This window comes from Ctenopharyngodon idella, chromosome 18, assembly GCF_019924925.1.
Source record: "Ctenopharyngodon idella isolate HZGC_01 chromosome 18, HZGC01, whole genome shotgun sequence".
NCBI classification, from domain to species: domain Eukaryota; kingdom Metazoa; phylum Chordata; class Actinopteri; order Cypriniformes; family Xenocyprididae; genus Ctenopharyngodon; species Ctenopharyngodon idella.
Window position 1 is genome coordinate 25,190,744 of NC_067237.1, and position 27,904 is coordinate 25,218,647.

The 27,904-nt window shown below is 36.3% G+C and overlaps 1 protein-coding gene across 2 annotated transcripts; it reads left to right on the top strand.

Moving 5' to 3' along the window:
- Positions 1–27,150, top strand: bmal2 (basic helix-loop-helix ARNT like 2). Of its 2 annotated transcripts, none has more exons than XM_051870444.1 (17): positions 1–1,234; positions 12,503–12,632; positions 14,055–14,108; positions 14,210–14,251; positions 14,504–14,661; positions 14,808–14,887; positions 15,081–15,173; positions 15,844–15,961; positions 16,917–17,063; positions 17,946–18,186; positions 19,077–19,183; positions 19,849–19,999; positions 20,147–20,214; positions 20,672–20,789; positions 21,180–21,270; positions 21,368–21,467; positions 22,476–27,150. In XM_051870444.1, exons 2-17 carry the CDS (start codon positions 12,556–12,558, stop codon positions 22,625–22,627), a joined length of 1,797 nt encoding a protein of 598 aa, XP_051726404.1. In that variant the 5' UTR covers positions 1–1,234; positions 12,503–12,555; the 3' UTR covers positions 22,628–27,150. The 2 variants fall into 2 exon arrangements, with proteins under 2 accessions (XP_051726404.1, XP_051726403.1); XM_051870443.1 differs by having other exon boundaries at positions 2–1,210.
- The last annotated feature ends 754 nt before the right edge of the window (positions 27,151–27,904 follow it).

The following is a 27,904-nucleotide window of genomic DNA, read 5'->3' on the forward strand; positions in this document are numbered from 1 at the left end:
ACACGATTTTCACATATACAATAGTTCCTCTGAGCAAAATTTATGAATATTTATAGACATTTAAAGCGTCTATAAAGACGTTTCATGTTTTTAAAAGAAACAACATGCCATTTTACTTATTATTTCAAAGATATATTATTATTATTATTTAATTAGTAAGTTATCATCGTTTTTATTAATTTAGTTTAGTCTAACAAGCAAATGTTTGACTGACAAGCTTTTTTATAAATAATATTTCCCAGTGAAAGCATTTGTACACTATGAACAAATTACTCAAAATGAACAGGTAAACTTAATTGCCACAGTTAATAAAAACAAATAAGTAGAATCAATGCACAACATTTAAAATGTCAATGTGGTTTGTTACTCTTTGTACTTGACACTATGTATAGTAGCCTATAGCTAGTAGATTTCTAAAATATGAATTTGCTGCAGACAAATATGGGAATATTTACAGACGCTGGAACAAAATGTTACAATCGCTCCTTTTTATGACATAATAACGCACTAAAATATTTTGACACTCTTAACAAAATCGAACAGGGAGCCTAACTAATCATTTTTATGTTTTTTAATACTGATAAACAAATAATCAAAACAATAGTCTATGTTACTTATGTAGAGGTAATGCCTTAATGTAACAAACAGTTCTGTTCTAAATATAAATATGATGGTGCAGTGACTGAATGTGTTATGGTCGAATTACAGTGCTGCAATCGAAAAGATGACTGTCCGGCACCCGTTCAGTTCAGTACCCGCATACCGCCATCACATCCGTGACCGCATTTTTCTCGGCTTGCATAACATATCGCGTGACTTACTAGGTTAGTAACGTGAGGGAAAGGACAGCGGAGAAGGCGGTGTTGATGATGGTAGGAGGAGATTGTGCGCCGTTGTCTTCCGCGTTTCCCCGGATTTCAACCACTGTCCTGATTCCATCGTGCCCTCTCCTTGCACGTTTTTACGCTCAGCCCGCCCTCCCAATTCAGTTAGTTGAAAAGAAAAAAATTAAATCAATTATACGGGACTCGCCGTACCCCCCTCCGCCGTCACATCTCCTTTTTCTCTCCCCCCCTTTGCAAATAACCACCACCGCCTTCGTTCTCCACATGCAGCATCGGAGTCCTGGGCCCCGGCGTACCGGCTCCAGCCATGTCGGCGAGGAATACAGAGGCTGGCAGCGGTGACGGAGCGACGGGGGAAAAGACGGGTAACGCCGCTTAAAACAATACAAGTTAGTCCGCCCTAGACGGGTCCGCTTGAAGCGGAGAGAGTTGGTGTAGATTGCGCTGTGTGCCGGGCGGAGGAGAGGGGAGATCTCGGTGTTCCCCGCTGATTGGTTTGCACACTCGCGATCGTAGCGAAACTAGGTCAGTAGTTCAGTAGAGCGAACTCTAGCAAACCAAGCAGGGGTGCGGAGGAACTGCTCACAGAGGCACATTTGGGGCTTTAACGCAGCGTTTAACCATATATTCTGGTTTTAATGTGACTGACAGCCACGTTTTTTAAATGTAGTATGTTGTTTTGTAATTATTTTGCGAGGCCTTGGCAGATTGGCTGCCGTCGCATTCAGTCAGTTGTGTCCAATTCTTTAAATGTCTTAATATATTTATTAGAATGCTACTGGCGACTTTTTCTTTTATGTTTTGGGGAGCTTTGTGTCTTTCATATGGACAAATATTTATATATTTTCCAAAGCTACACCGAGAATAAAAATATAAAGAATCGAATCTTATCCGGAATAACACGTTAAATCGACGATTTACTGTGTTTACATTTGCGTAAAAGAGTGGAAATCTTAAAGAATTTAACTTTTCTGTGTTTGCGATTCTGACACATGTTTTAATTAGTCCGGTTCAGTAACAAAGTTAGCTATTCTTTTATAGTAGGCTAGCCTGCTTTTGAGGAAGAATGTAGAGGAAAAAAGCAAATGTTTTGCCCTCAGCAGTCTGTTGTTCAACACAAAAGATACAAAGAAATCAGAATTTACATGACTATTAAAGGAGTCATAAATGCGTTTGGCCATAACTATATATGTTAGCCTACATAAAAACATTAAAACAAACAGAAAATGTGAAAACATTTAATTAACGTATTCCTTCATTTATTTTTATAAAGTACAACTGATTAAACCCCATTTTAACTAAACGTTGTCATAACCAATCAGAAAAAATTCAACAGTTTTTATTTTAACCATACATATATACATTTACGTACAAATAAGTGTATAGAAAACTATAATACCTGTTTCAAACTTTTAATAAATCACCTTTTTTGTTGATTGTTATGTATGTATTCATATATTCATTGCTGTTGTATTGACATGAACCCAAAGGAATGATAAAACAACGTTCTGCTTCTTGCTTTTTTTATAGTGAAATAAGGAGTTTTTTTAGATCACAAATACACTATCTAGTACAGATGCATTTTCCCTAGTGAATTCAGTCTCCTTTTTAATGAGTGAAACTGCATGTTGTGACGTAAATGTGAATCATTAGCATTGTGAGGTCATAGCACTGCCTGATCTAGTCTAATTTCTTGTAACGTGACCTTGTAAACGTGACGGTTGTGTAATATGTAGGTCAAACACTTACACGGCACACTTGTAGGCCAGGGCTGTGATGCCCTCCTCTTCCTCAGGCGTTGCTTTCTCTCTTCAGCCTAACTCAATCAGTAAATCTTTGCATAACTAGCCTATAAACAATCCGAAACAAAGCTGTTTAATGTAATAGGACAGTTGTGCTAATAATTCCTGATATAACGTGTAACCTAAATCTGCTGCCAGTTTGGTTTGTCTCGTCTCGTGACAGACACCCCCTCCCCTTCCCCAACACTGAAAAACGTGACTGGAATTTAGGGTCTTATCTGGAAAGTATGTCTCTTAGGTAACTGGCCTTTTGAGTCTTTTCAGTGATAGGCGTTTTTTCAGGTCAATTATTTACTTTCTGGACCATCTGATAAATTCTAGCATAGCTGATAAATAAATGCACATGCCCTGGCAAATTGTCTGTTGGAATTATTTGTGGGGGAAGAAGACAGCATAACATATCAATACCTTAATTTCTTAATGATTTAATGTGGGTTTTACCTCAATGACAATAAATGTTAATATTGAAGATAATATATATAATTGCTGTTCATCATGCATGGTAGCCTATATTGATCTCTCATATACCGAATGCATACTGTGTAACTTTATGTATAAAACTTATTTAAATATTAGTGTAGTTATTACTTTAAAAAGTAATTCATCTTTCAAATGTTGTATATACCTAGATTCCTTGACCTGAATACATGAACTGTTTTAATAGAAGTTTGCAGTCTTTATGTACTCATAAAAGTAGGTCAGAAGAACAGGAGTGTATTTCAATGCTTTTGCACTGTCTTATCAACACTTTGATTGACCACTGCATGTCTAGCTATAGCATATGTAGATGAAATGTGTTGCACTATGGCTTGCTACATTCTGAGTTACTGGGAAGAGTCTACATACATCTCAGAGGGACCTTATTGCATGAAAGTAGAGCTTTGAAAGTATTTGTTGTATTAGTAAGTAATTTTGTTATAGCAATGTTTAATGTATTGTTTTTAAGCAATAAGGAACTGTATTTTAGTACAATTAAAATCAGAATTATTCAGCTGAGCATTTAAGATTGTAGAATTAGTGGGTCATTACTGTAAGTGTTGCGTATACACTTTGTCATGGTCATTAAAGTGGCTCCTCTGATTTGAATGGTGAGGCTATTTTGAATATGTGTTTTAATTCAGCTGAATGGTAGAGTCTTGTTCTCATTCTCAAGGACCTTTTTACAACATTGTTTTTAAATCCTCATAGTCAGGATTGAGTGACTGTGTTGCTGTCGATCTTAAAACTCTTTGTGTTAGTTTTATGGCTTGACTTGACTTCCTCTCCTGTCAAAAAGATGGTTTCCTTTTGTCTCCATGTCTAGACATCAGAAAATTGTGTGATTTGTTGATTATGCTGTTTAGATGTTGAGCATTTTAACTGATTGTCTAGCCTAGTTTCATGTTTTTGGTTATTCTCGTTTGTATAGTGATTTATTTTTATGTAAAAGCAGTGCCAGCATGAAGCTCAAAGAGTTTATGTAGTTTATTACAAAGCCACGTCAAAATTATTTCTTGTCCAAATCTGATGCTTATGTGTATCTTTCATCTGTGACTAGATGTGTTAGAATAAAATAATCAATCTTTCTTAAAGCTGCTGTCCGTAACTTTTTTTGGTTAAAAATGATCCAAAATCAATTTTTGAGCAAGTACATAACCAGCCAGTGTTCAAAACTATCTCCTTACCTTAGCCTGATTCACAACGGTAAGCTTGTAATAATGTTTTATAATTCTGGTGGTACTGGTGGGTTTTCGCGGGAAATTCGAGCACGTCTTTGCGTTATTGCATCATAACAATTTGAGAACAAAGTATAACAATACTAATAATTTGCATAGTTTGATGTGATCCGAACTAAGCGATCGTTATTTAATCACCATAGGCAGCGCGATTTATTGTAATGCTTTTTTTTCCCCTCAGTTGGTCAGAACAAAAGTGGCAGACATTTACTCGTTCAGATGACATTTTCCGGTGAAAATTCTTACTTTGGTCATACTTCAAGACTACAATCTGTGATTCCGAAGTACAGTATCCACACTGACAGCAAACATTAGATTCATCCGAGCTGAGGAGTCATGCTGAGCCACAGCTCATGTAAAGATGATAATTCCGCATATAATTGCAATTGCAGGTTTCAAACAGAGATGGCGACAAAGGCAAAACTTACGGAATGCAGCTTTAACTTAAACATATAATACAAAGTGTACGCCACAATTTTTCTTATACATTAAGAGGTAAACAAGACAAAGAAGCAAGAAACTTTGTTTCATGATACTGAAACTTAGGCGATCCATTAGAAATATGTAAGACGATGATACTTTTATACTTTTGTTACATTTGAGTTAGTTTAAAGGATTAGTTCACTTCAGAATTAAAATTTCCTGATAATTACTCACCCCCATGTCATCCATGATGTTTATGACTTTCTTTCTTCAGTCGAAAAGAAATTAAGGTTTTTGAGGAAAACATTCCAGGATTTTTCTCCTTATAGGGAACTTAAACTGTTCCCAACAGGTTGAAGGTCCAAATTGCAGTTTCAGTGCAGCTTCAAAGGGCTTTGCACGATCCCAGCCGAGGAATAAGGGTTTTATCTAGTGAAACGATTGGTCATTTTCTAAAAAAAATAATAAAAATTAGATACTTTTTAACCACAAATGCTTGTCTTGCACTAGCTCTGCGTTGCGCCACTCATTACATAATCACGTTGGAAAGGTCACACGTGACGTAGACGGAAGTTCCGCGGTAGGGTACCTCCTCCAACTTCTAAATCGTCCGACATAGTTGTTTTACCTTTTTTTTTTTGTAAAGGGTGTTTGACTTAGTCTTTGTAAACACTTGTTTGGTACTTCTGCCTACATCACGCATGACATTTTCGACATGATTACGTAATGAGTGGCGCATCGCAGAGCTAGTGCAAGATCATTTGTGGTTAAAAAGTATCATTTTTGTTTTGTTTTTTAGAAAATAACTGATTGTTTAGCTAGAAAAGACCCTTATTCCTCAGCTGGGATCGTGTAGAGCCCTTTGAAGCTGCACTGAAACTGCAATTTGGACCTTCAACCTGTTGGTAGCTGTTGAAGTCCACTATTTGGAGAAAAATCCTGGAATGTTTTCCTCAAAAACCTTAATTTCTTTTTGACTGAAGAAAGAGACAAACATCTTGGATGACATGGGGGTGAATAAATTATCAGGAAATTTTAATTCTGAAGTGAACTAATCCTTTAAACTAACTCAAATGTAACAAAAGTATAAAAGTTTTAAAAGTTGGATAACATGGGGGTGAATAAATTATCAGGAAATTTTAATTCTGAAGTGAACTAATCCTTTAAACTAACTCAAATGTAACAAAAGTATAAAAGTTTTAAAAGTTGGATAACATGGGGGTGAGTAAATTATCAGAAAATTTTAATTCTAAAGTGATCTAATCCTTTAATTAGTAAATGATTTTTAAAATAGTGGTTTTATAGCTTATGTCTGTGGTGGTTAAAGCCTTGGATTAATTGCCCAATTATCAAAATAAGTAAGTATTCTTAAATTGCCAGCTGTGGAGGCAAGGAACTTTTGTAATTTGTTAGAAAAATTAGGTCATGTCTAAACTGAATGTTTTTTTTTAAACAAATTTGTTGCATCTAGTGATTCTCACATTTTAGATAAGTCCAGCCTAAAACTGAACTAAAAAAATAGCAGTATATTTGTGCAGTCTGTTTTCCTGCCTGCTTCACCTGTTGCTTTAAGCCTCTAAGACCAACACAGACACGCTCGTCCTCAGACTGGCCATGTGTACACGTGCATGTACTATGTGTGTGTTCTTACACTGCCAGTTTCAGGTGACAATGGAACAGGCCAGGCCAAACACAGTTTGTGCCCCTGGCTGCTATATTTAAAAGTGCTCCGCACAGTTGAAGTCAGGGGACAGCTGAAGTCATTTTCACTACATTAATATGAAAAATATGAATTAATATGAAAAGGTCTGAAAATAAACATCCATGCCTTTTGAGCTTTCTGCATGAGCTTTCGTCATACAGAAAATCCACTGAAAATCCACTGTTTATCGCCAACATGCTTCAACTGGTTTGGTTTGTGGTTTTAAACAACCTAGACATTAGTAGATGACATTTTGGCTTTAGCGACAGGAATGCACCAGTGTTTTATTCAACCATGGGAAGAATTAACATGGTTTTTCATCTGAATCATCCATAATTTTCTGTTACATTTTAATAAGGCACTATACCATTTGTCAATTTCACACTTTTTCAGTAAATGTACAGGGTTTTTCCTAGCTCAAAATGAGGCAGAGGTGGTAAACACTTTTACAAGCATGTATTTTAGGTATTTTAATATTAAGAGAATATGATTTGTATTTTGAGAAAACTATCATATACAGTGTTTCCCACAGGATTGTGTGTTTTCTGTGGTGGTTGTACCTCTGTCCCAATAGGTGGGTCCGGGGGCATGCTCCCCCAGAAGAATATATCGACCCTGACTATCGGCTGTTTTTAAACTACTGATTATTGGCCGATATATCGGTGCATCTCTAGTATTTTTTTTAATTTATTTAGTTCTATTTGTTTTTGGTAAGTAGCCATTAAGTAATCTACAGTCAGCCTACAGTCAGTCATTGACGGAAAATAAATTCAGGTCGATAGACCCCTCTTATGAAGGCTTGTTTCTGCCACAGAATAAAAAAATTAAAAGATAATTGCGACTTTATTTCATTTCTGCCTTTTTTCCTTACAATTGCGAGTTTATATCTTGCAATTCTGATTTTTTTCTCGCAATTGCGAGTTTATATCTTGCAATTCTGACTTTTTTTTCCTCACAATTGCGAGTTTATATCTTGCAATTCTGACCTTTTTTTTCTCGCAATTGCGAGTTTATATCTTGCAATTCTGACTTTTTTTTCTCACAATTGCGGGTTTATATCTTGCAATTCTGACTTTTTCTCACAATTGCGGGTTTGTATCTTGCAATTCTGACTTTTCTCAGAATTGTGAGATATAAACTCACAATTGCAAAGTCCAATTCTGAGGGGAAAAAACTGACTTTATTTTTCAGAATTGTGAGTTTATATCACACAATCTGAGAAAAAAGGTCAGAACTGATTTTGTTTTTCCGCAAATCTGAGAAAAAATTCAAAATTGTTAGGGGGATAAAAAGTCAGAATTGTAAGATAAAAAGTCACAACCTGTTAGGGTTCTGATCACCCGGTTGTGATTTATTTTGTGATAGTGACTGGGTATCCCTTACATAAGTTTTTGTGGCACAAATGATAAAATACTTATTTTATAATAAGTTACGACAGCTCCTTCTTCCCTTACATCCATTGAGCTGATTTGCTAGGGTGGCGTAACTCTTATTGTGATGCCCCATCTTAAAGATGAGAGAGCTGATAACATGGTGTTATGAACTGTCTCGGGTCAGGCAGCAAATCACAAATCATTCTTCACTCGCAAACCTCATATATGCCAGCCAGCCATAACTTAACCATGTTGACATATTTAAAGTTTTGCAGGACATAAATATTATGATCAACTAACAAATGACAATGTGTCAACAGTAGTTATAGTTGAACCTTGTGGTTACCCGTTTGTCAGATATTTAGCTTAACAATCACTTTAATGCTTAACTCAGGTTGATGAAACACAAAATACTACCAAGGTGTGGTGCCAAAATTATGCCAAAATCAACTCGCTGACCTACTTTCATGTACTTTTGTCACGTTTCTTGCACAATGGTTGACGTAAATAAATTGAGTTTGGACATGTTTCTCATGCGGCTCTATGGTCACAGCGTAAAGTATAAAGAATAATCAGCTCGCCTTATGTTGACATGATCATTTTTCTCCATGATGACAGATAGTGCTCACATTGACTGTTTTTTCAAGTAATTTAGTTGGATTATCTAGTACCGAGGCCCTTTTGCAATGTGTGGGTGTGTGTTTGCTTTTAATGCTTTTAAAGTGTATAATTACATTTACAATGCATTTGTTTTGAGAAAGAAACAGGTAAGGTTGAATAGTGAGTCAGTGAAATGGCCTTTCTCTTGTGCAAATGACGTCACACAGTCGTCACGAGCACTAGCATCTAAATGCAGGTCAGTGGAGTCCCGATAAAATCATGAGCCAGTGAAAGACGGAGCTCTTCACTGTTGGGTGCGGCCTTCCTATCAGCCTCATAAAACCAAATAATCCCGCCACAGATCTTCACTCCAGCACACAGGATTAAAAATCAGGTTGTTGCCGATCTGTTAACGACTATTTAGGTCACTGTGCCTGTAGAAGACTGTTAAATATAGGAGCCAGGGCCACAAGCCGTGTTTGGCCTGGCCAGTTCCATTGTCGGCTGAATCTGATGGCACTGTAAGAACACACACGCAGTCCATGCACGTGTACACATGGCCGAGGACGAGCGTGTCTGTTGGTCTTAGAGGCTTAAAGCAACCGGTGAAGCAGGCGGGAAAACAGACTGCGCTGAGAAAGCCTATTCATGAATAAGTTGCTCTGCTTGCAGGGAGTTTGTGAATGGATTATGGCAGTCAATGGCAATAACAGATGGCAAATACAGCTTCATTCTCTCTCTTGGGTGCAGGTAGAACTGCACAGTTTGATTAAAAAAAAAAAATCATACTGCAGTTATTTTAACAAATACTGTGATTATAAACTGCAATATGATGAAACGTGTTATGTCAATATGACCCTCATGTTAAGTTTTTATTTATTGATTTATTTATTTACATTGTAGCTTTACTTCATCATGGACTAGTTATTTCAATAATAATTTCTCATTTTCAGTGTTATTATTATTATTAATATTATTGATAGTCATAATAATAATAGTAGTAATAAGTAGAATAATAATTCCAATTTATTATAATTATTGAATTTTATAACATAGTAGTAACATTTCTGTTCACATTTCTTTACTTTCTGGCTAGTAAGAACCTTGAGTTTGGTAGAAAACTAAAGAGTTTTAATAAAACTTATTTGATTAAAAAAAAGAAAACTAAAGAGTTTGTTTGTAGTTTTTAATATGCTTTCCATTCTTGTGAAATGTTGTCATCCCCTCTTCTTGATTTGTATTGTGATGTGGCGAAAATGTTCGGAAGCGCACAAATAAGAAAATTAAGAGAAGCTGGAGCACTTTGCGTTCACAATGCATTTCATATGGGAACCATATTGTGAGCCAAGCCACCTGCTAGAGTTTGTGTGAAGTACTTACCCTTTAACTTTGAATACATTTGTTTAAATTTCACGCTTCTGCATTTTAAAGGGGTGGTTGATTATGATTTCACTTGTTTAACTTTAGTTAGTGTGTAATGTTGCTGTTTGAGCATAAACAATGTCTGCAAAGTTACAACGCTCAAAGTTAGGGCTGGACGATTATGGCCTAAAATCAAAACCTCGATTAATTTAACATTTTACCCTGATTACGATTAATGAACAATTATTTTGTTTGTTTGTTTGTTTTTTTTTCCATAGTTCACTGACAAGGTTTGTACTGTAAATATGATTGACTTTTAACGGTGGGATATTTTTTCCTAATGAAAGAGTGATCTGACATAGCTCACTTTCAGCAGTTATTTTATCTATGGTTCGTAACATTTCTTACAGATTTCTGCTCGTTGTAAACCAGATAAAGATAAATTATCACAGTAATGAGAGCGATTGCGTGTGTGAAACAGTCATACCGTCTCTCTATTAATTGTGAAGCTGTGGGTTGTAAATAGTTACTTCAAAAGTAGAAAAATATATGCTATAATAAGTTTTGAGTTTCTAAGCTATTTTAGTGATAAATTACAGGACAGCGCTGACAACTAGTTTCTGCTCCTCTCTGTGCGCGCGATCTTCACGTTTTGCGCAGCTGCTTGTGGCGCGAGCACGGTAGCTCGATATAATAATACACATCAGATCGTCTAAATCTATTGAATGTCCAAACTGGCAAACCTTAAAACACATACAACTGACAAAGTTTAGTGAAGACGCAAGGCTCACCACTCGCGCGTAGTCTCTGTTTGTTGACTCGGCATTCACCTCCGTGTTGCTTTCATGCCGCTCACTGGACGGGGCAGAGTCACGTGGCTACATACGCGGTAGTGTGTTTTTAAGGGGGAAGGATTAAAAAACCGAAATAACCGACATGGGAAAATTACGTCGGTTAGAGGTTGTGAATTTCGGTTTCGATTACTTTTCGGGGGGTTAATAAAGGCCTTCTGAAGTGAAGTGATGCGTTTGTGTAAAAAAAAAATATCCGTATTTAACAAGTTATGAAGTAAAATATCTAGCTTCCGCCAGACCACCTTTCGTATTCAAGTATTAGCGTCGCGTCAGGTACACTTTTTCCATAAGTTGAATAGGGAAGGTGTAGGACGTAGCGTAAGCTTTTTGAACTGCAGGAGTTTTACACTTTCTTCGTACGTTGAATACAGCACCCGAGAACACACAACAAAGGGGGCGAGGCCATGTTGGGCTGCTTTAGAGAAGAGGAAGAGCTGTTGTAGTAGAGTGTTGTTGCCATGCCGTCATTTTGTGCCGGACTGCTTCAAAAACAAGGGTCAATTCATTTGCACAAAAGATTAACCTGACAGCACATGCTAGTCAATAAGTTGAATCAACTCCACAGCAACTACATAAATTTATCCACTAACCGTTCAGAAAAGTCCAGATGCATTCTATAAGTTGTAACTTCTTCCTGAGTCTCGCCATCAGTGTACAACTCCAGTTTGAACAATGTAAGGCTGAACACCGTTAGTAATTGTCATTTTGGCTGAGTGAGATTCTCCAGCTTTGTTGTTTTTGAGCAACCGAAGCTGTTAAAGCTCCGCCCTCTTCTGGAAAGCATCCAGGAACAGCAGCTCATTTGCATTTAAAGGGACACGCACACAAAAAAGTTATGTTTTTGCTCACACCCAAATAGGGGCAAATTTGAAAAGCTATAATATTTGTTCTGTAGGGTATTTTGAGCTGAAACTTCAGACACATTCTAGGGAAATCAGAGACTTATATCACATCTTGTAAAAGGGGCATTATAGGTCTCCTTTAATAATCACAGTAGGCCTGTAAGATATTTGGATTTTTTTCTTCTGATTAATAGAAACCAAAACTGAAATGGTATTGAATTTAAGATATTTTTTTTCCTATCAGATTCCTTTGCTTTCATTTTGAAACGGTAACTAAATTCAGCTAAGTGATTTTTATCTTTATTTTATTTATTTATTTTTTTTGCCAAACCCAGAAGTTAAAGCTGTTTGAACTCAGTGGATGTATTGCCTTAGTGTTTGACTGGTGTTTTGTCCTCAGTTGTGGAGACTGGTTATTATGTAAATAGACATAAGTAAGTACACTGACATAAAGGCTTCTGGTTTTAAAGCCTTGTTTGTACAGGAAGCCAAAGACCATATATTAATTGATGCCTCATTGTCTAAATGGGCTGATAGATGAGCATAAAGGAAAGAGTAATGCAAGTTCTTGTGGTGGTGAAGTAGGTTTGTCTGTGTTGTGGTAGTAAGTAGTTCTCTCTGAACTTCCTGTTTCTAAGAACAAGTTGTAAACTGGGTTTCTGGGTTTTAAGATTACATTTTTTTTAAAAAAATTTTCCTTGTGACGACTTTCACAAGATAAAAAAAAATGCCCAGTGTATTATTTAAGTCACGACACAGACAAAAAGTATCATTCTGAATTCACATAAAAATCCTTTGACTATTTGTGTGCCGATTACAGATGGTCTGATTCTTTAGATGTCTGTTATGAAATCTGTTCCACAGTGCCCTGGTTCCAATATGTAGCACGTAGTTTAACATTGAAGTCCTGCCTACTTCAAATTGTGTTTTTGGCACGTTTCTTTTTGTCACTTTACTAAAATAAATCCCTCCCACTAATAACAGGAGATGCATTAGAGGAAGAACCCCAGGGCCTCTCTGTCTCTCTGTCTGGTTTGATGACCCCCACCTCAGCCACCGGCATGGCTTCTGGCATGGAGCTGCCCAGGAAACGGAAAGGCAGCATGGACATCCCGTAAGTACATTTTTAAATATTTATTTGTCTCTAGTAGAGGCTGGTGGTTTGGCAAAAATATCACAGCAATATTGTTATTTTTGCAGTAAAATAAAATTAAAGATGAAAGGTTTTATATATTAACAATGTAAATAACAGTGTGGTAATGTCTATTTTAAAAAATCTAATTACTTAAATGCTTAAATTTTGTCTTGAATAAAAATGCTCCAAAAAAACCTCCATTGATTTAAATTTTATTTACAATATTATTCAGAAGTTGTTTTCTTTTGAAAGAAATTAATACTTTTATCCAGCAAGGAGCAGGGGTTTATTAAATTCAAAAGTGACAGTAAAAGCATTTATATGTTACAAAAGATTTCTATTCCAATTAAATACTGTTCTTTTGAACTTTCTATTCATCAAGAATTCCTGGAAAAAGTGTATAATGGTTTTCACAAAAATATTAAGCAAAGAGTGCAACAGATTTCAGCTGTAATAATAAGAATAATTTTTCTTGAGCAGCAAATCAGCATATTAGAATGATTTCTGAAGGATCATGTGACAATGAAGTTAATGGCTACTGAGCATTTATCTTTGCCATCACAGGAATAAATTACATTTTAATTATTTATTAAAAAGTTATTTTAAATTGTAATAATAATATTTCACAATATTGCTGTTTTACTGTATTGTTTTAATCAAATAAATGTAGCTTTGGTGAGCGTAAGTGACTTCTTTCTTTGAATGGTAGTTTAATTTATTCCTTTTTTCCCCCCCCTAATTCTTAAATGTTATTTATTTCGTTTGTATATTTTCTTTGTTAATTTAGAAGTTCATGGACACAAAAAGTACTGTTTGTTCATAAGTTAATGAGTATGGCAGCAGTGCAAAAACATCTTCATGTTGTGTCACTTTAAAACATTAATACAAATAGGTAGTTCTGTCTATTAATTCTGATTGGTTACTTTTACATACTTGCATATCAGTTTAATTCTATTAATTTGGTGAGTTGTGAAGTTGTACTACAGCCGTAAACAACTGATCTTTTGTGTTTATTTTGTGTTTACATATTTACTTATCTCTGCCTCTTTGATTTTTGCATTATTCTGTTTATTTATTAATTTTTTTGTTGTTGTTGTAAATAACGTGACACAGTCCTTCCCACGTAAATGTCGATTATATGCCATACTGCCCAATCCTAGTGTCTAGAAAGAGTCTATGTGTTGGTGTGAGAGTATAATACATTTGTTGTTATATATTGAGATTTTACAGCTGATTTGTATGAGTAATATCCTCTTGTTTGGCCTGTTAGCCCCCGTTCTACTTTTCTGAATGAGTCAAGATGTGTTGGGAAGGGAAGTGCGTGGTCTGTGTATGATGTCCTCTTAGAATTACTGCAGAATTTCATGAGTCACTTTAATCATCCCACCACTTTGTTTCCAGAGAAACAAAATCTGCATCAAATCTAGATGAGGATATGGAGGACGACCAGGGAAGGTATTATGCCCATTATCAATACCCAGTATGGCTCAAATTGAGCCACAGTTTTATTCCTTATTTTTAACATCTGTATGTCTTTAATTATTTTGTTTTTATAGATCAGAAGGAGATGACCAGCACTTAAAAATTAAGTGCATCAGGTACTTGACTTTAAATTTTATGAGGATTATTTATTTATTTATTTATTTATTTATTTTATTTTATTTATTCCCCTTTACCTCCTTATTTTTCTTTCTTTCTTTTCTTTCTTTCTTTCTTTCTTTATTTATTTATTCCCCTTTTTATTAGCAATTTCAACTGTCATTAAAACTCAAACGCTAAAGTTGTTTAGTGATGTTATATTTTAGCTAAGTTGAGTACCGTGGTACTTACAATATAATCTTATCTTGTAGGGAACCTCACAGTCAGATCGAGAAACGACGGCGAGATAAGATGAATAACTTGATTGACGAGTTGGCAGCGATGATTCCCACCTGTAACCCCATGTCCCGCAAGCTTGACAAACTCACTGTGTTACGAATGGCTGTCCAGCACCTCAAATCACTCAAAGGTACGCTTGTCAAATGTCTTCACAATTAGCTTTTTGTGTGGACTAGCATGCACAAAGACTAATATTGAGCTTGAAAATGTATTTCAAAACATTGTTATACATTGATGAATGTTTGTATGTTGTGTAACGGAGTGCCTGTTTTTCAGGAGCGACCAACTCCTTTGCAGAAGCCAATTACAAACCTGCATTCCTCCCAGATGATGAGCTCAAGCACCTTGTCCTAAGGGTAGGTCCTACAATTTATAGAGCTATGTCTTAAAGCTATATGTAAAATAGGAGAAGAAATATCACAGCAAATTATTGATGATGTGGGTGGAAGAGCCTAAAAATAGCTTTTGTTTAAACAGGGCATTTTGACTGTTTGCTATTGCGAAATTACAACATTAACCCTAAATGATATCTCCCTCTCTCTTGTCCAGGCTGCGGATGGATTTCTCTTTGTGGTTGGCTGTGATCGTGGAAAAATTGTCTTCGTCTCAGAATCTGTTTCAAAAATCCTGAACTACAGTCGGGTAGGAGAATTTGACTTTAAAAAAGACCAAATATTTGCCAGAAATTTTCAGTGGAAAGTAGTTGAAGGCTGCTCAAAAAAATCGCTAAACTCTGCAGTTTACATCTGATTTCTCTCCTAATCCATGCTCACATACTGTAATTTTAATATAATACATAGCCGAATGTCCAATAAAGCTGTTCTTATTTACATATTTTCTGTCAGACAATGGTCAGACAATGGAACAAGTATGATTTAACAGTCCACAAAGTCGCTAGATTTGTAGCTATTGTCTTTTTTTGAAAAAGTTGCTGCAGAGATCCGAAAAGTCACTAATCTAATCTTATTATATTTGTTCATCTCAGATATGTTGTCAGCTTAATTGAAAATAAAATAATTTTATATATATATATATATATATATATATATATATATATATATATATATATATATATATATAAAATGATTTTTGTTTAAAAGGTTTTATGAGATCACGAACACAAATCAGTTTAGCATGTCCAAACATTTGACTGGTACTGTATTTTATTTATTTATTTATTTTTAGTGTTTTGAAGGCCATTTTTTAAAAAGAAAATTCATTTGTTTACCCGGTGATAAATGATTAAGCTGATGATGTTGTTAGCAGAAAATATTTGTCAGATCATGGCTCATTTGAATATATTTCTCCCCAGACGGAGTTAATTGGACAGAGCCTGTTTGATTATGTTCATCCAAAGGACATTGGAAAAGTGAAGGAACAGCTTTCTGCCTCTGAACTCTACCCGCGGGAGCGCCTCATAGATGCCAAAAGTAAACATATAAATGTTGTTCTCTGTGTCAAGTTTGTGTGTATGCTTCCTAAATGTTTGTTTGCTTCTACAGTTTTATATCTTTCCATGCACATTGTGTTCAATCTGATTAATAAACAAAGTAAACACTACCATTCAAAAGTTGTTTTGGAAAGAAGTCTCTAATGCTTACCAAGTTTGAATTTTTTTTAAAAATAAAAAGTATCATAAATACAGTAAAACAGTAATATTGTGAATTAAATATTAATTAAATACTAATTTAATATTGAAATATTATTACAATTTAAAATAGCTATTTTCATTTTAACGTTTTAAAATGTAATTTATTCCTGTGATGAAAAGCTGAATTTTCAGCATCATTACTCCAGTCTTCAGTGTCACATGATCCTTATATTCTGATATGCTGATTTGCATATCAGATTTCTTATTATCAGTGTTGAAAACAATTGCTGCTTAATATTTTTATGGAAACTATAATCTATAATGCATTTCATGACTATTTGAGGAATAGAAAATTCAAAAACAATTTTTGAAATAGAAGTCTTTTATAAATGTCTTTACTTTCATTTTTTTTGATCACTTTAATGCGTGAATAAAAGCATTGGTTTCTTTAAAAAAAATTGTACTGACCCCAAACTTTTGAATGGTATTGTATGTATGAGTGTTTAAAGTGACTTTATTATTCAATCATAGTTCATTATTTATTCTCCCACATGTTTCAAACCTCTATCCTGGCAAAAAAAGCACAATAAAAGTAGTTCATATGACTCATGCGCTGTATTTGAAGTCTTCCAAAGCCATAAGATTGCTTTTTATAGGGAAAATAGGATTGCTTTTTGTAAGGATTTGGAACAACATGAGGGTGAGTAAATGATAACAGAACATGCATTTTTGAGGGAAGCATTCCTTTAACCAATCCAACTCTCTCTGGTGGGTGTGTGTGTGTGTGTGTGTAGCGGGGTTGCAGGTGCAGGCTGAGCTCCCACTCGGATCGGCTCGTCTTTGCTCTGGAGCCCGGCGCTCATTCTTCTGCCGAATGAAGTACAACAAAGTTACCATCAAAGAGGAGAAGGACTTCCAGGCGGGTGCCTCAAAAAAGAAAGGTCAGTAAAATTACAGTTAGGAAACATCAGGAGCTCATCTTGTTTTTACAATCAAGTTGTTAAAGGTAGTTTTCTAATTCCAGTGATGGCATTAAGTGAATCAGAAGAGCCTTGTGTTCATGAAACCAAATCAAAAAGCATTACTGAAGTCTGTTATGATTGCTCTGTAGAAAATAATTGAAAATTATGAAAAAAGTGAAATTAAGTTACAATTTCCTTGACTTCAGGCCGCCAATGAGCGGAAAACATCTTCATGTCTCTGTTCTTGCTGAGAACCAAATATCCAAGAGGTCATTTTGTGACGTGTTGATGACGTGGCCTGCATTTTTACTCCATTACACGCGTCATCTTTTCTTCTTTCTTCTCGCCACATGCAGTAGTGTGAGCACAGCTTGTGGGATTTTATTCCGACAGCTGTATCCCTACAAACTTGGATAGTTGGATAGTGACTTCACTTTGGAAAGTGTTGTGCTGTGCTGTCTGGACTTGGATAGCATTGATGTTTCTGTTCTTGGTGAGCATAGTCTTTTCCAAACTGGCCCGAGCAGTTAGTTGACTAGTCATTCAGACAAACCTGTAAAGCCATGTATTTATCCTTTTTATGCATTGAACATGCATTATAAAAAGTGTTTCAAAATTACAGTTTGTTCAACATGTTAAGCAAAAGCTTATATTTAAGCTTTGTTACGTGTCACTTTTGGCACAATACTAAAAAAAAAAAAGTGTCAGATATTTGTCACCGCACGTTTTTAGATTAAATCAAGCAAATCGAAAAGGGAAGGAAATGTGCACCTTTGTATCCTTCTTTAACAACATATGGTGGAACATTTGGCTCGCAGCTCACGTGTAAATTGACTCTGTGTTGATTGGCTGCCCCTTTAGAGTCCCAGCGGTACTGCACTGTGCACTGCACGGGCTACATGCGCATCTGGCCCACGCGCCAGCTGGGCACGGAGGGGGAGGCTGAGGTGGACAAAGAGAGCTCCCACTTCAGCTGCCTGGTAGCAGTGGGCCGTGTACACCCCCACACCCTCCCTCAGGCCAACGGAGAGATCAAGGTCAAGCCCACCGAATTTGTCACCCGCTACGCCATGGATGGCAAATTCACCTTCGTGGATCAACGGTTAGTTTACTCTTGTTTTAGGAAGAAGTTTTAGGAACCATTTTTTTGGACTAATAATTGTTTCTGCGCATAATCATAGTAATTTACACAAAAATAGTCCCACAGTATGTAATTACCCTCATTCATTCAGTAGTAAGTTGACTGTACATGGACACATCATTCTCACTAGAGGGCGGCATGTGTTTTCTTTTCAAAACTTGTATTAGTTAAAGGGAGACAATTGTATTTAATTATTTGCTATTCAGATAATATGTAACGTTGGAGAGTGACTACGCTGTAAAAAATGTTATGGAGTATGATTTACAAGAAAATACTATTTCAGTCTTTCTACTTTAAAAGCAGTTTCTGAGTGAAAGTTGGAGTAAATCATGCACCATGTTTCTTGATAGATTTAGTACTTAATAGTATTTTACAGTAATCTACGTAAATTAATTACATAAAATCATTCTAGCTTTTTTACTTTTTAATCTGCTCAAGTTCAGTGATAATTGAAGCTGATAATTGAAGCTGAATTGTACAATGTCTGGTGTACCAAATATAATGACTGCTTTGAAACTGTCTTTTTATTTATTTATTTATTTATTTTTTCTAAAACACTCTCATCTTCTGCCATTGGTCGGAAATACAGATAGTCCTGCCCCAAACTCACAGCATTGTTGTCATATCAGGATAGCCAAGATTCTCAAATGAAAAGGTTTGATAGCGCCACAGTGTTTACACTTTCTTTGGGAAATCAACCTATCAATGGTTTACTTACAGTTGCCTCTGCATGTTGTGATAGGAGAAAGTATTTAACTTTGAAAAAATTACACACATCACCTTTTACATTTCATGTGCAGTGAAAAGTTTTTTTATTTAAAAGCTGCTGTCCATTTGTATTATGCATACAGAGCCACCACTATTCTGGGTTATTTACCCCAGGAACTGCTAGGCACATCCTGCTATGAGTACTTCCACCTGGATGACCTGCCTCATTTGGCGGATAGACACCGAAAAGGTACAATTCATCTAGATTCTTACTATTAGGAACACTGGAGCTGTAAACAAAGTTTCCTGAAAGTATTTTCCAAGAAACTGGGCAGATTGCCTAGAACATTTGTACAAAGAAGGACACGGGTTGCCAAATCCTCATCATCCATCATTAATCATTATTAGTCTTACTACTAAAGAACATTAGAACAGCTTTCAATGGCAGATACGTGAGGCCAATGCCTCAGAGAGATCCTCATAGATTTATATTGGATTACATGTGTATATATAAGTAAATGTGACATTTAATACCTTTTCTGAGTTTGATGTGAAAAAACATCATTGTTTACTCACACTTGTGTAATTCCAGTCCTGGAATTAAGATAATTCTTTCTTCTTTGGAAAAAATAAAAGACAAAATGTTGACTGTACTGACCACTCTTCCAAACAATGAATGAATGAATATAACATACAAGTTATATTGACTGCTTTTTGGTCGGAGCTTGACAGCCTGGATCCCCATTTACTTTCATTATATACAAATATGTGATAATTATTTTTTGTTCTGTCAGAAATAAAAAGTCATATGGGATTGGAATGACTGGTTTTGTGAGTAAATGTCAGAAATGTTATTTTTGGGTGCACTATCCCTTTAATATGTCATTTTGGTTTTTTTTTTTTTTTTTTTTACAGTGCTGAGGAGTAAAGAGAAGATTGAGACGAATTGCTATAAGTTCAAAACGAAATATGGGTCTTTCGTCACCTTACAAAGTCAGTGGTTTAGTTTTATAAATCCCTGGACCAAAGAAGTAGAATACATAGTGTCAACCAACACAGTAATATCGTAAGTACCAGTATCTCATCTTTTTTTCCCTAACAGCCCATTTTTGCTTTTTATCAGTATCAATGTCATGATTCGATCTGTCGCACCCAAATTCTGTGATCGATGAGATAACAGATTATTTCTCGACTCTTTTTCCGCCTGACTCAGCGGTAAAAGTAATCCAGGTGGATCAGGAGATAAAGCCGAGCAGCCTAGCAGTTCCAAGGCCTCGGAGGGTGAGTATTGAGATCTACCAATGTTGTAAATATGTTTTGTTTCTAGGCGTGTGCCTATAATTTGCATATTCCATTGCAAGATCATATACATGGGAAAAGTACTCATAGAAAACATGAATGAAAGTCCAGCCTTCCAGTTAAACAGCTAGCTTCCTTTTTAGAAAGATGCATCATGTTTAGTTTTTTCTGTTGTTTTTGTTTGTTTTTTGGGTTGTTTTGTTTTTTGCTTTGCTTTTTGTTTTATGTTTTTGTTTTGTTTTGTTTGAACTGTGCTTGTATGCCTTTTGCCTACATTAAAAAAAAACTGCTCGGAGGACATTGGCAAGATAGCTGCAAAGTCTTGCAAAGGACATCAAACAGCATTTCCCCCCCCCTGTGTTTAGCAAGCCTCTGTTATCATTAACTTTAAACATATCTGATTCTGATCTGATAGTAATTTTTGCATTTTGTTTTGTAGATGATGCCAAGAAGTCTCAACAAGTTCCAATCATCCCAGGGATCTCCAGTGCATCTGGCATGATTTACGCTGGGTGCATAGGGACCCAAATCGCTAATGAGATAATGGACTATAATAGGTAAACCAATTATGTAGCTTCCTTTCCATTATTATATCACTATTCCACATTATTATTATATGTGATTTACAGTGAAATATTACAAGCTATGACAATTACGGATGGGTTGAAGGTAAACTAGTCATCCAACAAATTACTAGTTAATTAGTGAGGTCAGCTAGTTTATTAAGGTTTTTCCCTTCTATATTTAATATTTAAAAAAAAAATTAAAATATGACTTGATATTTTAGCAGCAGTGTTTTGGCATACTGTTCTTTTATCTGTTAGGCTGTTTGCATGGCAAAAGATTCCTGGAAACATTGCGTCAATTAGTCAGTTTTGAAAATATGTAGTTCTGCACATCCCTAAGGAAAAGCTCTTTGAATTCTGATGTCATGCTGTTTTCTTAAGGATGAACTCCTCACCATCCAGCGGCAATACAAGTCCTTTCAGTGTACTGCAGGACAAGTCTCCACTGGCCCTTGCGCAGGCCAGCAGCAACGTGAGTCTGCCTAATAACTGTCTTTGTGTTTAGAAATGACTTTACTAGTTTTGTGGTTTATTGCGTTCTAACACAACTGTACTCCTCATGCTATAAGGTGCCAAATGGGGAAGTAACAGATGTGGAGATGCCTGGCAAATCAAGCTCAGAGGAGGAAGCGCGGGGTGGGGCCTTCACAGTGGCAGAAAATCTCATGGGTAGATGTTACAGCATTATATTGCATGTAGTACTAAAGATACTATAGCTTGTCAAGAACATGTCTGGGTTTTTCCTTGAAAAAAAAATTGGGGGTAGGTGCAAATTGTTTTGTGAAATGAAAATTAAGCCTGTTTTTGGAACATTTAAGACTTGCATTGTTACAGATGTTCATTTTTACATTGTGTAGGTTTGTTTTTTGTTTAGTTTTTATTCTCATTCATATTGATGATTCTTATGATACAGTAATATGTATTACATTTACATTTATGCATTTGGCAGATGCTTTTATCCAAAGTGAATTACATTCAAGGTAGACATTGTATCAATTCTTGCTTTCCCTGGGAATTGAACTTATGACCTTGGCCAGGAAAGCTATGAAGAATTATGCTTATTATTATTACTATTTTATTTATTTATTTAAAGATTTATTTTTTTAAAGATTTATTTTTGCCTTTGTTATGATAGGATAGTACAGAGTGGACAGGAAGCGAAGTGTGAGGGAGAGGGAGAGAGAGGGAGAGAGAGGGGGGACGGGATCAGGAAAGTTCCGCAGCTGGTCCAGAGCTGGGACTCAAACTCCGGGCGCCCAAAGCGCAATGCCGTTATATGTTGGCGTGCTGCCCACAAGGCTATCGGCGCCGACATCATTATTATTACTAATTATTATTATTATTATTAGTTATCAAATAGTATACTTTTTTTAATGATTCATTACTAAAATGCTGATAAATATTTTTATGGCTGTTAAATGATAATTGGCCCAATAAAATTTAAGTCTATGTTGTTGACCTAAAGACAAATTCATTAAAAACTAAAATCAGTATGTTTTTTTTTTTTTTTTTTTTTTTTTTTGTTCTACAGTTGTTTTTATATTAAATGTAAATATTTTGTCCTTTTTTTGCACTAAAAGTTTTTTTTTTTTTTTTTTTTTTTTTTGCTTTAACCAAATTCTTTTCAAATATGGCACTCACTGTTTTCCATTCTCTGCCTCTGTTTCTGTCCTTCAGAGGGGAGCTCTCAGTTGGATCTTGAGGGGGTTCCTGGGTTGGGCGCTCTGAGCACTGACGAGGCAGCCATGGCGGTCATTATGAGCTTACTGGAGACAGATGCCAACCTGGGTGAGGCCGTGGACTTTGACGAGATGCATTGGTCTCTGTGAACACTCAGCTCCAATTTTTTTTTTTTTTTTTTAAGACCCATCTTATCTGGAGCTTTTTAAAATGAACCATCCATTAATTTTCACTGGGCAGCAAGCCTTCGACAATTCTTTGAATTTATGGTTTTAATTTATTAGTGTTTTTTAATGCGTCTGGACAAGCTGCATGGCAGGTTATCCGATGGCTGCCTTTGGTGAAGGAGAACCAAAGGGGACGGGGGTCTCTCTGAGTACCTTAAAGCTGAGTACCTTAAGCAACAGGACCAGGTTTTATGTGGTCTGGTGTGCATTTCTTCATCTCAGCTCTGAGGTCACTGCTACCCCTTGGCATGGATCAGAACGGAGAGACGTTCTTGGCCTGTTTTGCCATGTTGAGAAACACATGCTTCAGCCAAGCCATAATGCAAGAACTCAAATGGTCCACTGTGATCCAGTGGTGTAAGGATTTCAAAACTGTTTCCTTAGTCAATCAACACTTGAACTGTACATGGATGCTTTGAGGCAAAGCTGGACAGATTTTTTTATATATATATAAAAACGTCATGGGATTCCTTTGGCAAGGGAAGCCTGGTAGTTATTTTACCCTTTTAGAGCAGAAATCATCTTGAATTCAATGTTTCATGATGAACGAGTGGAACAATGGGGAGGGGTATTGGTAAGCGCTTGTGGTTGTTTGTCGAACAGAACTACTTGAAAAGACTGTGTGGAAAAATTGGAAATTTGAGGTTCACCGTTAGGCCTGTCATTTGTGTGTATTTCCTCTCTACTCTACAAATCTGTTTGTGAATGTGCGCTTTTCTGTCAGACCTAAGTCTGGCCTGCCAGGGCTACTCTACTCTTGAAATAGGACCATCACTACAATTCACAGGGCCTAGGACAACATTTTTACTGATGGGCCCAATGAGTAAGCTGTATTATAGCGGACCTGGGAAAATGTTCCCAGCTGTCTCCCCTTCAGGTGTATAATTATTAGATCTTCTGTTCTGAAGGAATGCCTGGATGGAGATCAGCATCCGGCAAAATGATGATTGGAAACTCTGGACAAAGTTGTCTGCAAATAAGGGCAGGGTCTCTCAGGGAACAATTCATGGAAACCCCTTCTCAAAATCCTTTGTCGGATCAGCCAAGTACCACTTTTTAGATACTTGTGTTAAGATGGTGTTGAAGACTTAAACATTGTTCAGGGCTTCATCCTTTCATTAGGTCTTCTTGTTCAGTTATGTGCAAAGACGTATAATATGCTTATGTGATCAGAACTTAGTAGGTGATTGTTGTTTAAACTTTGTATTTTAGAATGAAATCCCATAATTTTAATTATGGGAATAAATTAATGTCTACTCAACTTCAAAATACTAACAATCACTTTGTATAGCGTAAAACTCAACAATGGAGAGATGGTTGCACATTCTTCCTGCTTCAAGCTAAGATTTAACACAAATCCAACCATAAAGTTATGATGGTAACCCACTTTTAAAGGTATAATTCACCCTAAAATGAACAATTTATAATCATTTACTCACCCTCATGTCTTTCCAAACCTGTGAGACTTTCTTTTATGGAACACAAATGGAGATGTTTAGAAGAATGTTCACACCAAATACCAATTTCATATAAAGAAAGTCATTTGTGACCAGGGGCTGTCAAGCTTAAATGAGGACTGAAAAGCATCATAGAAGTAGTCCATAGATTTGTGCTCCAATTCAAAGTACAACTTCCACCTCTATAAATCTCAAATCTTATTTGCGGCATTTTCTTGGTTTCACTGTTGCGTTTTACCTTATCTTAAAGGTTTAGTTCACCCAAAAATGAAATTTCTGTCATTAGGTACTCACACATGTCGTTCCAAACCCGTAAGACCTTCATCTTCGTCAATACTGTGCAATGTAAATAGCATAGCAGAATGACAGGAGAGAGACGAATTTGTTGAATAAAGTCGTTATTTTTTTTTAAATTTTTTTTTTTTTTGCGCACAATAAGTATTCTCGTCGCTTCATAAAAATTGAGGTTGAACCTCTGTAGTCACATGGACTATTTTAACGATGTCTTTAATACCTTTCTGGACGTCAAAAGGTGCAATGACATTGCTGCCTACGTGTGGATCAGATTCTTTCGGATTTCATCAAAATTATCTTAATTTGTGTTCCGAAGATAAACAAAGGTCTTATGGGTTTGGGACAACATGAGGGTGAGTACTTAATGACAAAAATTTCATTTTTGGGTGAACTAACCCTTTAAGGCTGGAATACACTACACAACATTTGTCCAGATTTTTGCCCTGATTTACAGTCTGGAGGAGTCATTGCTAGTTGCCAAAAGTCAGAGCCAGTCTTTAGATTTTGGTCAGTCAGAGTTGACAGATTTCAAAGAAAATCACATAGTGTATGATGGGCACAGACTTCGATTTTCTAGCATCATACTATGATTCCATGCTGTCAGAGGATATGAAGCATTTTTAATATTTTGAGCCATGTTTTCATTTTTCATACATCTAACAATGAGGCATGTTTCTTTGTGATTTTGTTGTGTTTGGAATTACTTTAAAGTCTGGTAGAGTGTGATCCTCAGTTGTTCAGTGTATGATGTCCAGTTTTTTCCTGTAACCATTTACAAAGTCGGCAATTGTATGATGCCTAGTGTTTTAAAATCTGTTCAGATTTTAAGTCTTGTAGTGTATACCAGCCTTTTAGTACAACAAGACGGTGAGAAAAATAATGCTGGAATTGTCATTTTTGGCTGAACTATTACTTTAACCTAAGGCAAGAGACCTAAGAACAGAATGTTTTTACAGTTTTAAAATAGTATTAAATTAATTTTTGAATAGATAAATCAAAAGTCAATGTCCACTGTAGATTTCAGCCCATTTCAGCCTTGGAAACATGACACCTCATTTTGGGCAAATGATCTTCATAGGCTGTTAAAATGATAGTTTTGCTCTCAAATGCCCTTTCTTGTAATAATTCCATGTTTTTTATATTATAAATGAGGTCTTATTTGCATATGCACATCCTTGGTATACTAATTCTCTCTCTGACTTTCTCTTTCTATATTTCTCACTCTTAAATGTTTTCCAAAACAGTTATCTGATTCTCCCGGATAATCGTTCAGCTCAGTGAATTTACATTTCAGCGTGGCTTTGTATCCAATTTTGCACATTTTCTTCCAAAATTTTGCTTCCCTTGTTACTGGTGACCTTTCATTCAGGTGGTCAGCTTACTGAACTGCTTTACTGTGACGGTGCACATGTGCCACAGGATTATAATGACCTGGTGATGGAAATGGCCGATTTTGACCAATTATACCAAAGCAATTTGACCGCAGACATATTTCAAGTACCCTTAACGCTCAGCTGCCCTGTGCTGTCAGATGTCCTGTGATTCTATGACTATGGTGCGAGCTGCTTTTTAAAAAAAAGTCTTCATATCATTGTCTACTCTGTCACATGCTGCCAAGAGCTTACTTGAAGGGAGGAATCCACCCACCCCATCCAGCTGAAATGAAATACTGCTAGATGATGTAATCATTATGGGTTTTTATTGTGAAAATACGTCTTGCTGTGATTCATTGCTCACCCAACGCTTGGCTTTGTAAATGTACCGTATTACCCCGAAATATAAAAGTGGCTTTTCCTTTAAACCTGACTGAAATTTCATGGGATCAACTGTAAGTGCTAGCCAATCACAGTTCTCGTAGGATGGCCGGTTAGGGGTTTTGATGGGGCAGTTTTAGCCTTAGGCACAGGAACAGCTGCTTTGTTCGTCTCGATGTACAAGCGTTGAGCTGTGCCATAACTGCAGGCTGGTCCTAAAAGAGGTAAAATGACAATTGTGAGTTTCTTACTATCCACTCCCCCACATAGCTTCACTGGGTTTTAATGTGACTATGTTCTGTTTGGAGTGTCGTTCTGCTGTTGCACTTGGCAGAAATCAAGTACTGTACGTAAGTTTAAACCACAGACCTTTTCTTCTTTCGCTTTTGTTCTAATTTCAGATCTCTCACTCTGTGTAGCCTATAGAATTTCTTGTTTTTATATTGTTCCAGTACATTCATGCATGCCTTTTTGTGTACCCTTTGCTTTGCTTCTTTTTTGTTGTTCTGTTAGCTATCTAATGGTATTGGATAAAGGTTTTTGCCTTATAAGACAGTCAAAGACTTGTACGTTGTTCTGTTTACCTTTTGATTCTTGAGTGTGCGATGAAATGGGTTTGGATACTTTGAAGACTCTTCATCATTTCCGTGAATATCTCAGTCGGGGAGCAGCCGTTGGGTCAAGCCACCAGATCTGCATGTGTGCGCCTCATCGTCACTCTGTCTGAGCCTTTGAACAAGGCTGTAATGGAATTGGGGGCCTCGTCCAGGCAGGCTCCTTTTTGTCTTTTGCTTATTTCCTTCTCCTCCTTTATTTGTTATCAAGCATTGGTATGACGCCATTGCTGCTGCTGTCAACAAGTCTGGTTAGTAGCAGAGAATCTGTCTCTCCAGATTGACATGTAAAAAGATTCTTAAATAAACAACATTAGTTTCCTGTACATCTGTGTTGGTCTGTCATGTGTCAGTGTATGATTATTCAGAGATTTTTCATCAGCACACTTGTATGTTTGTACACTTACACTACTGCACAAATGTTTGTTAGTAAGATATATTTTTATGAATGCAATTAATACTTTTATTCAGCAAGTATGCATTAAGTGACTGTAAAAATGTTTGTAATGTAACGTATAATTTTGTTTTCTGTTTTTTTTAACAGTAAATTTGTCAAAGAATCCTAAAAAAAATGTATCATAGTTTCTGCAAAAATATAATAAGAAATGTTTCTTGAGCACCAAATTGGCATATTAGAATGATGAAGGATCATGTGACACTGAAGACTGGAGTAATTATGCTGAAAATTCAGCTTTGACATCACAGGAGTAAACTACATTTTAAATTAAAGCTGCAAGCAGCGATGAAAGGGCCCTCGCACCCAGGCTCACTGCCACCCCTTGGCCTCAGGAAGACAGCGAGCAGTGGGCGACATGCATGTAAGCGAGTAAATACAGGAGAATTATGGACAAGTCATTTCAAAGTGCCACGCTTATTGCTGCCAACAGGTGGCGCTTTGACTGTAACTGAATATTGCCATGTAGATGTCTTCAGGCCAGAACTATTATCAAACATGTGAAGTTTGGAGCAGATCGGACATTGTATGCCTGAGTTACAACTTCCTGTTTCGTGGCGTTAATCGCATACATTAGCACTTAGCCAAGTGTTGCATGATTTAACGTGTTTCTAGTATGTTTGGTA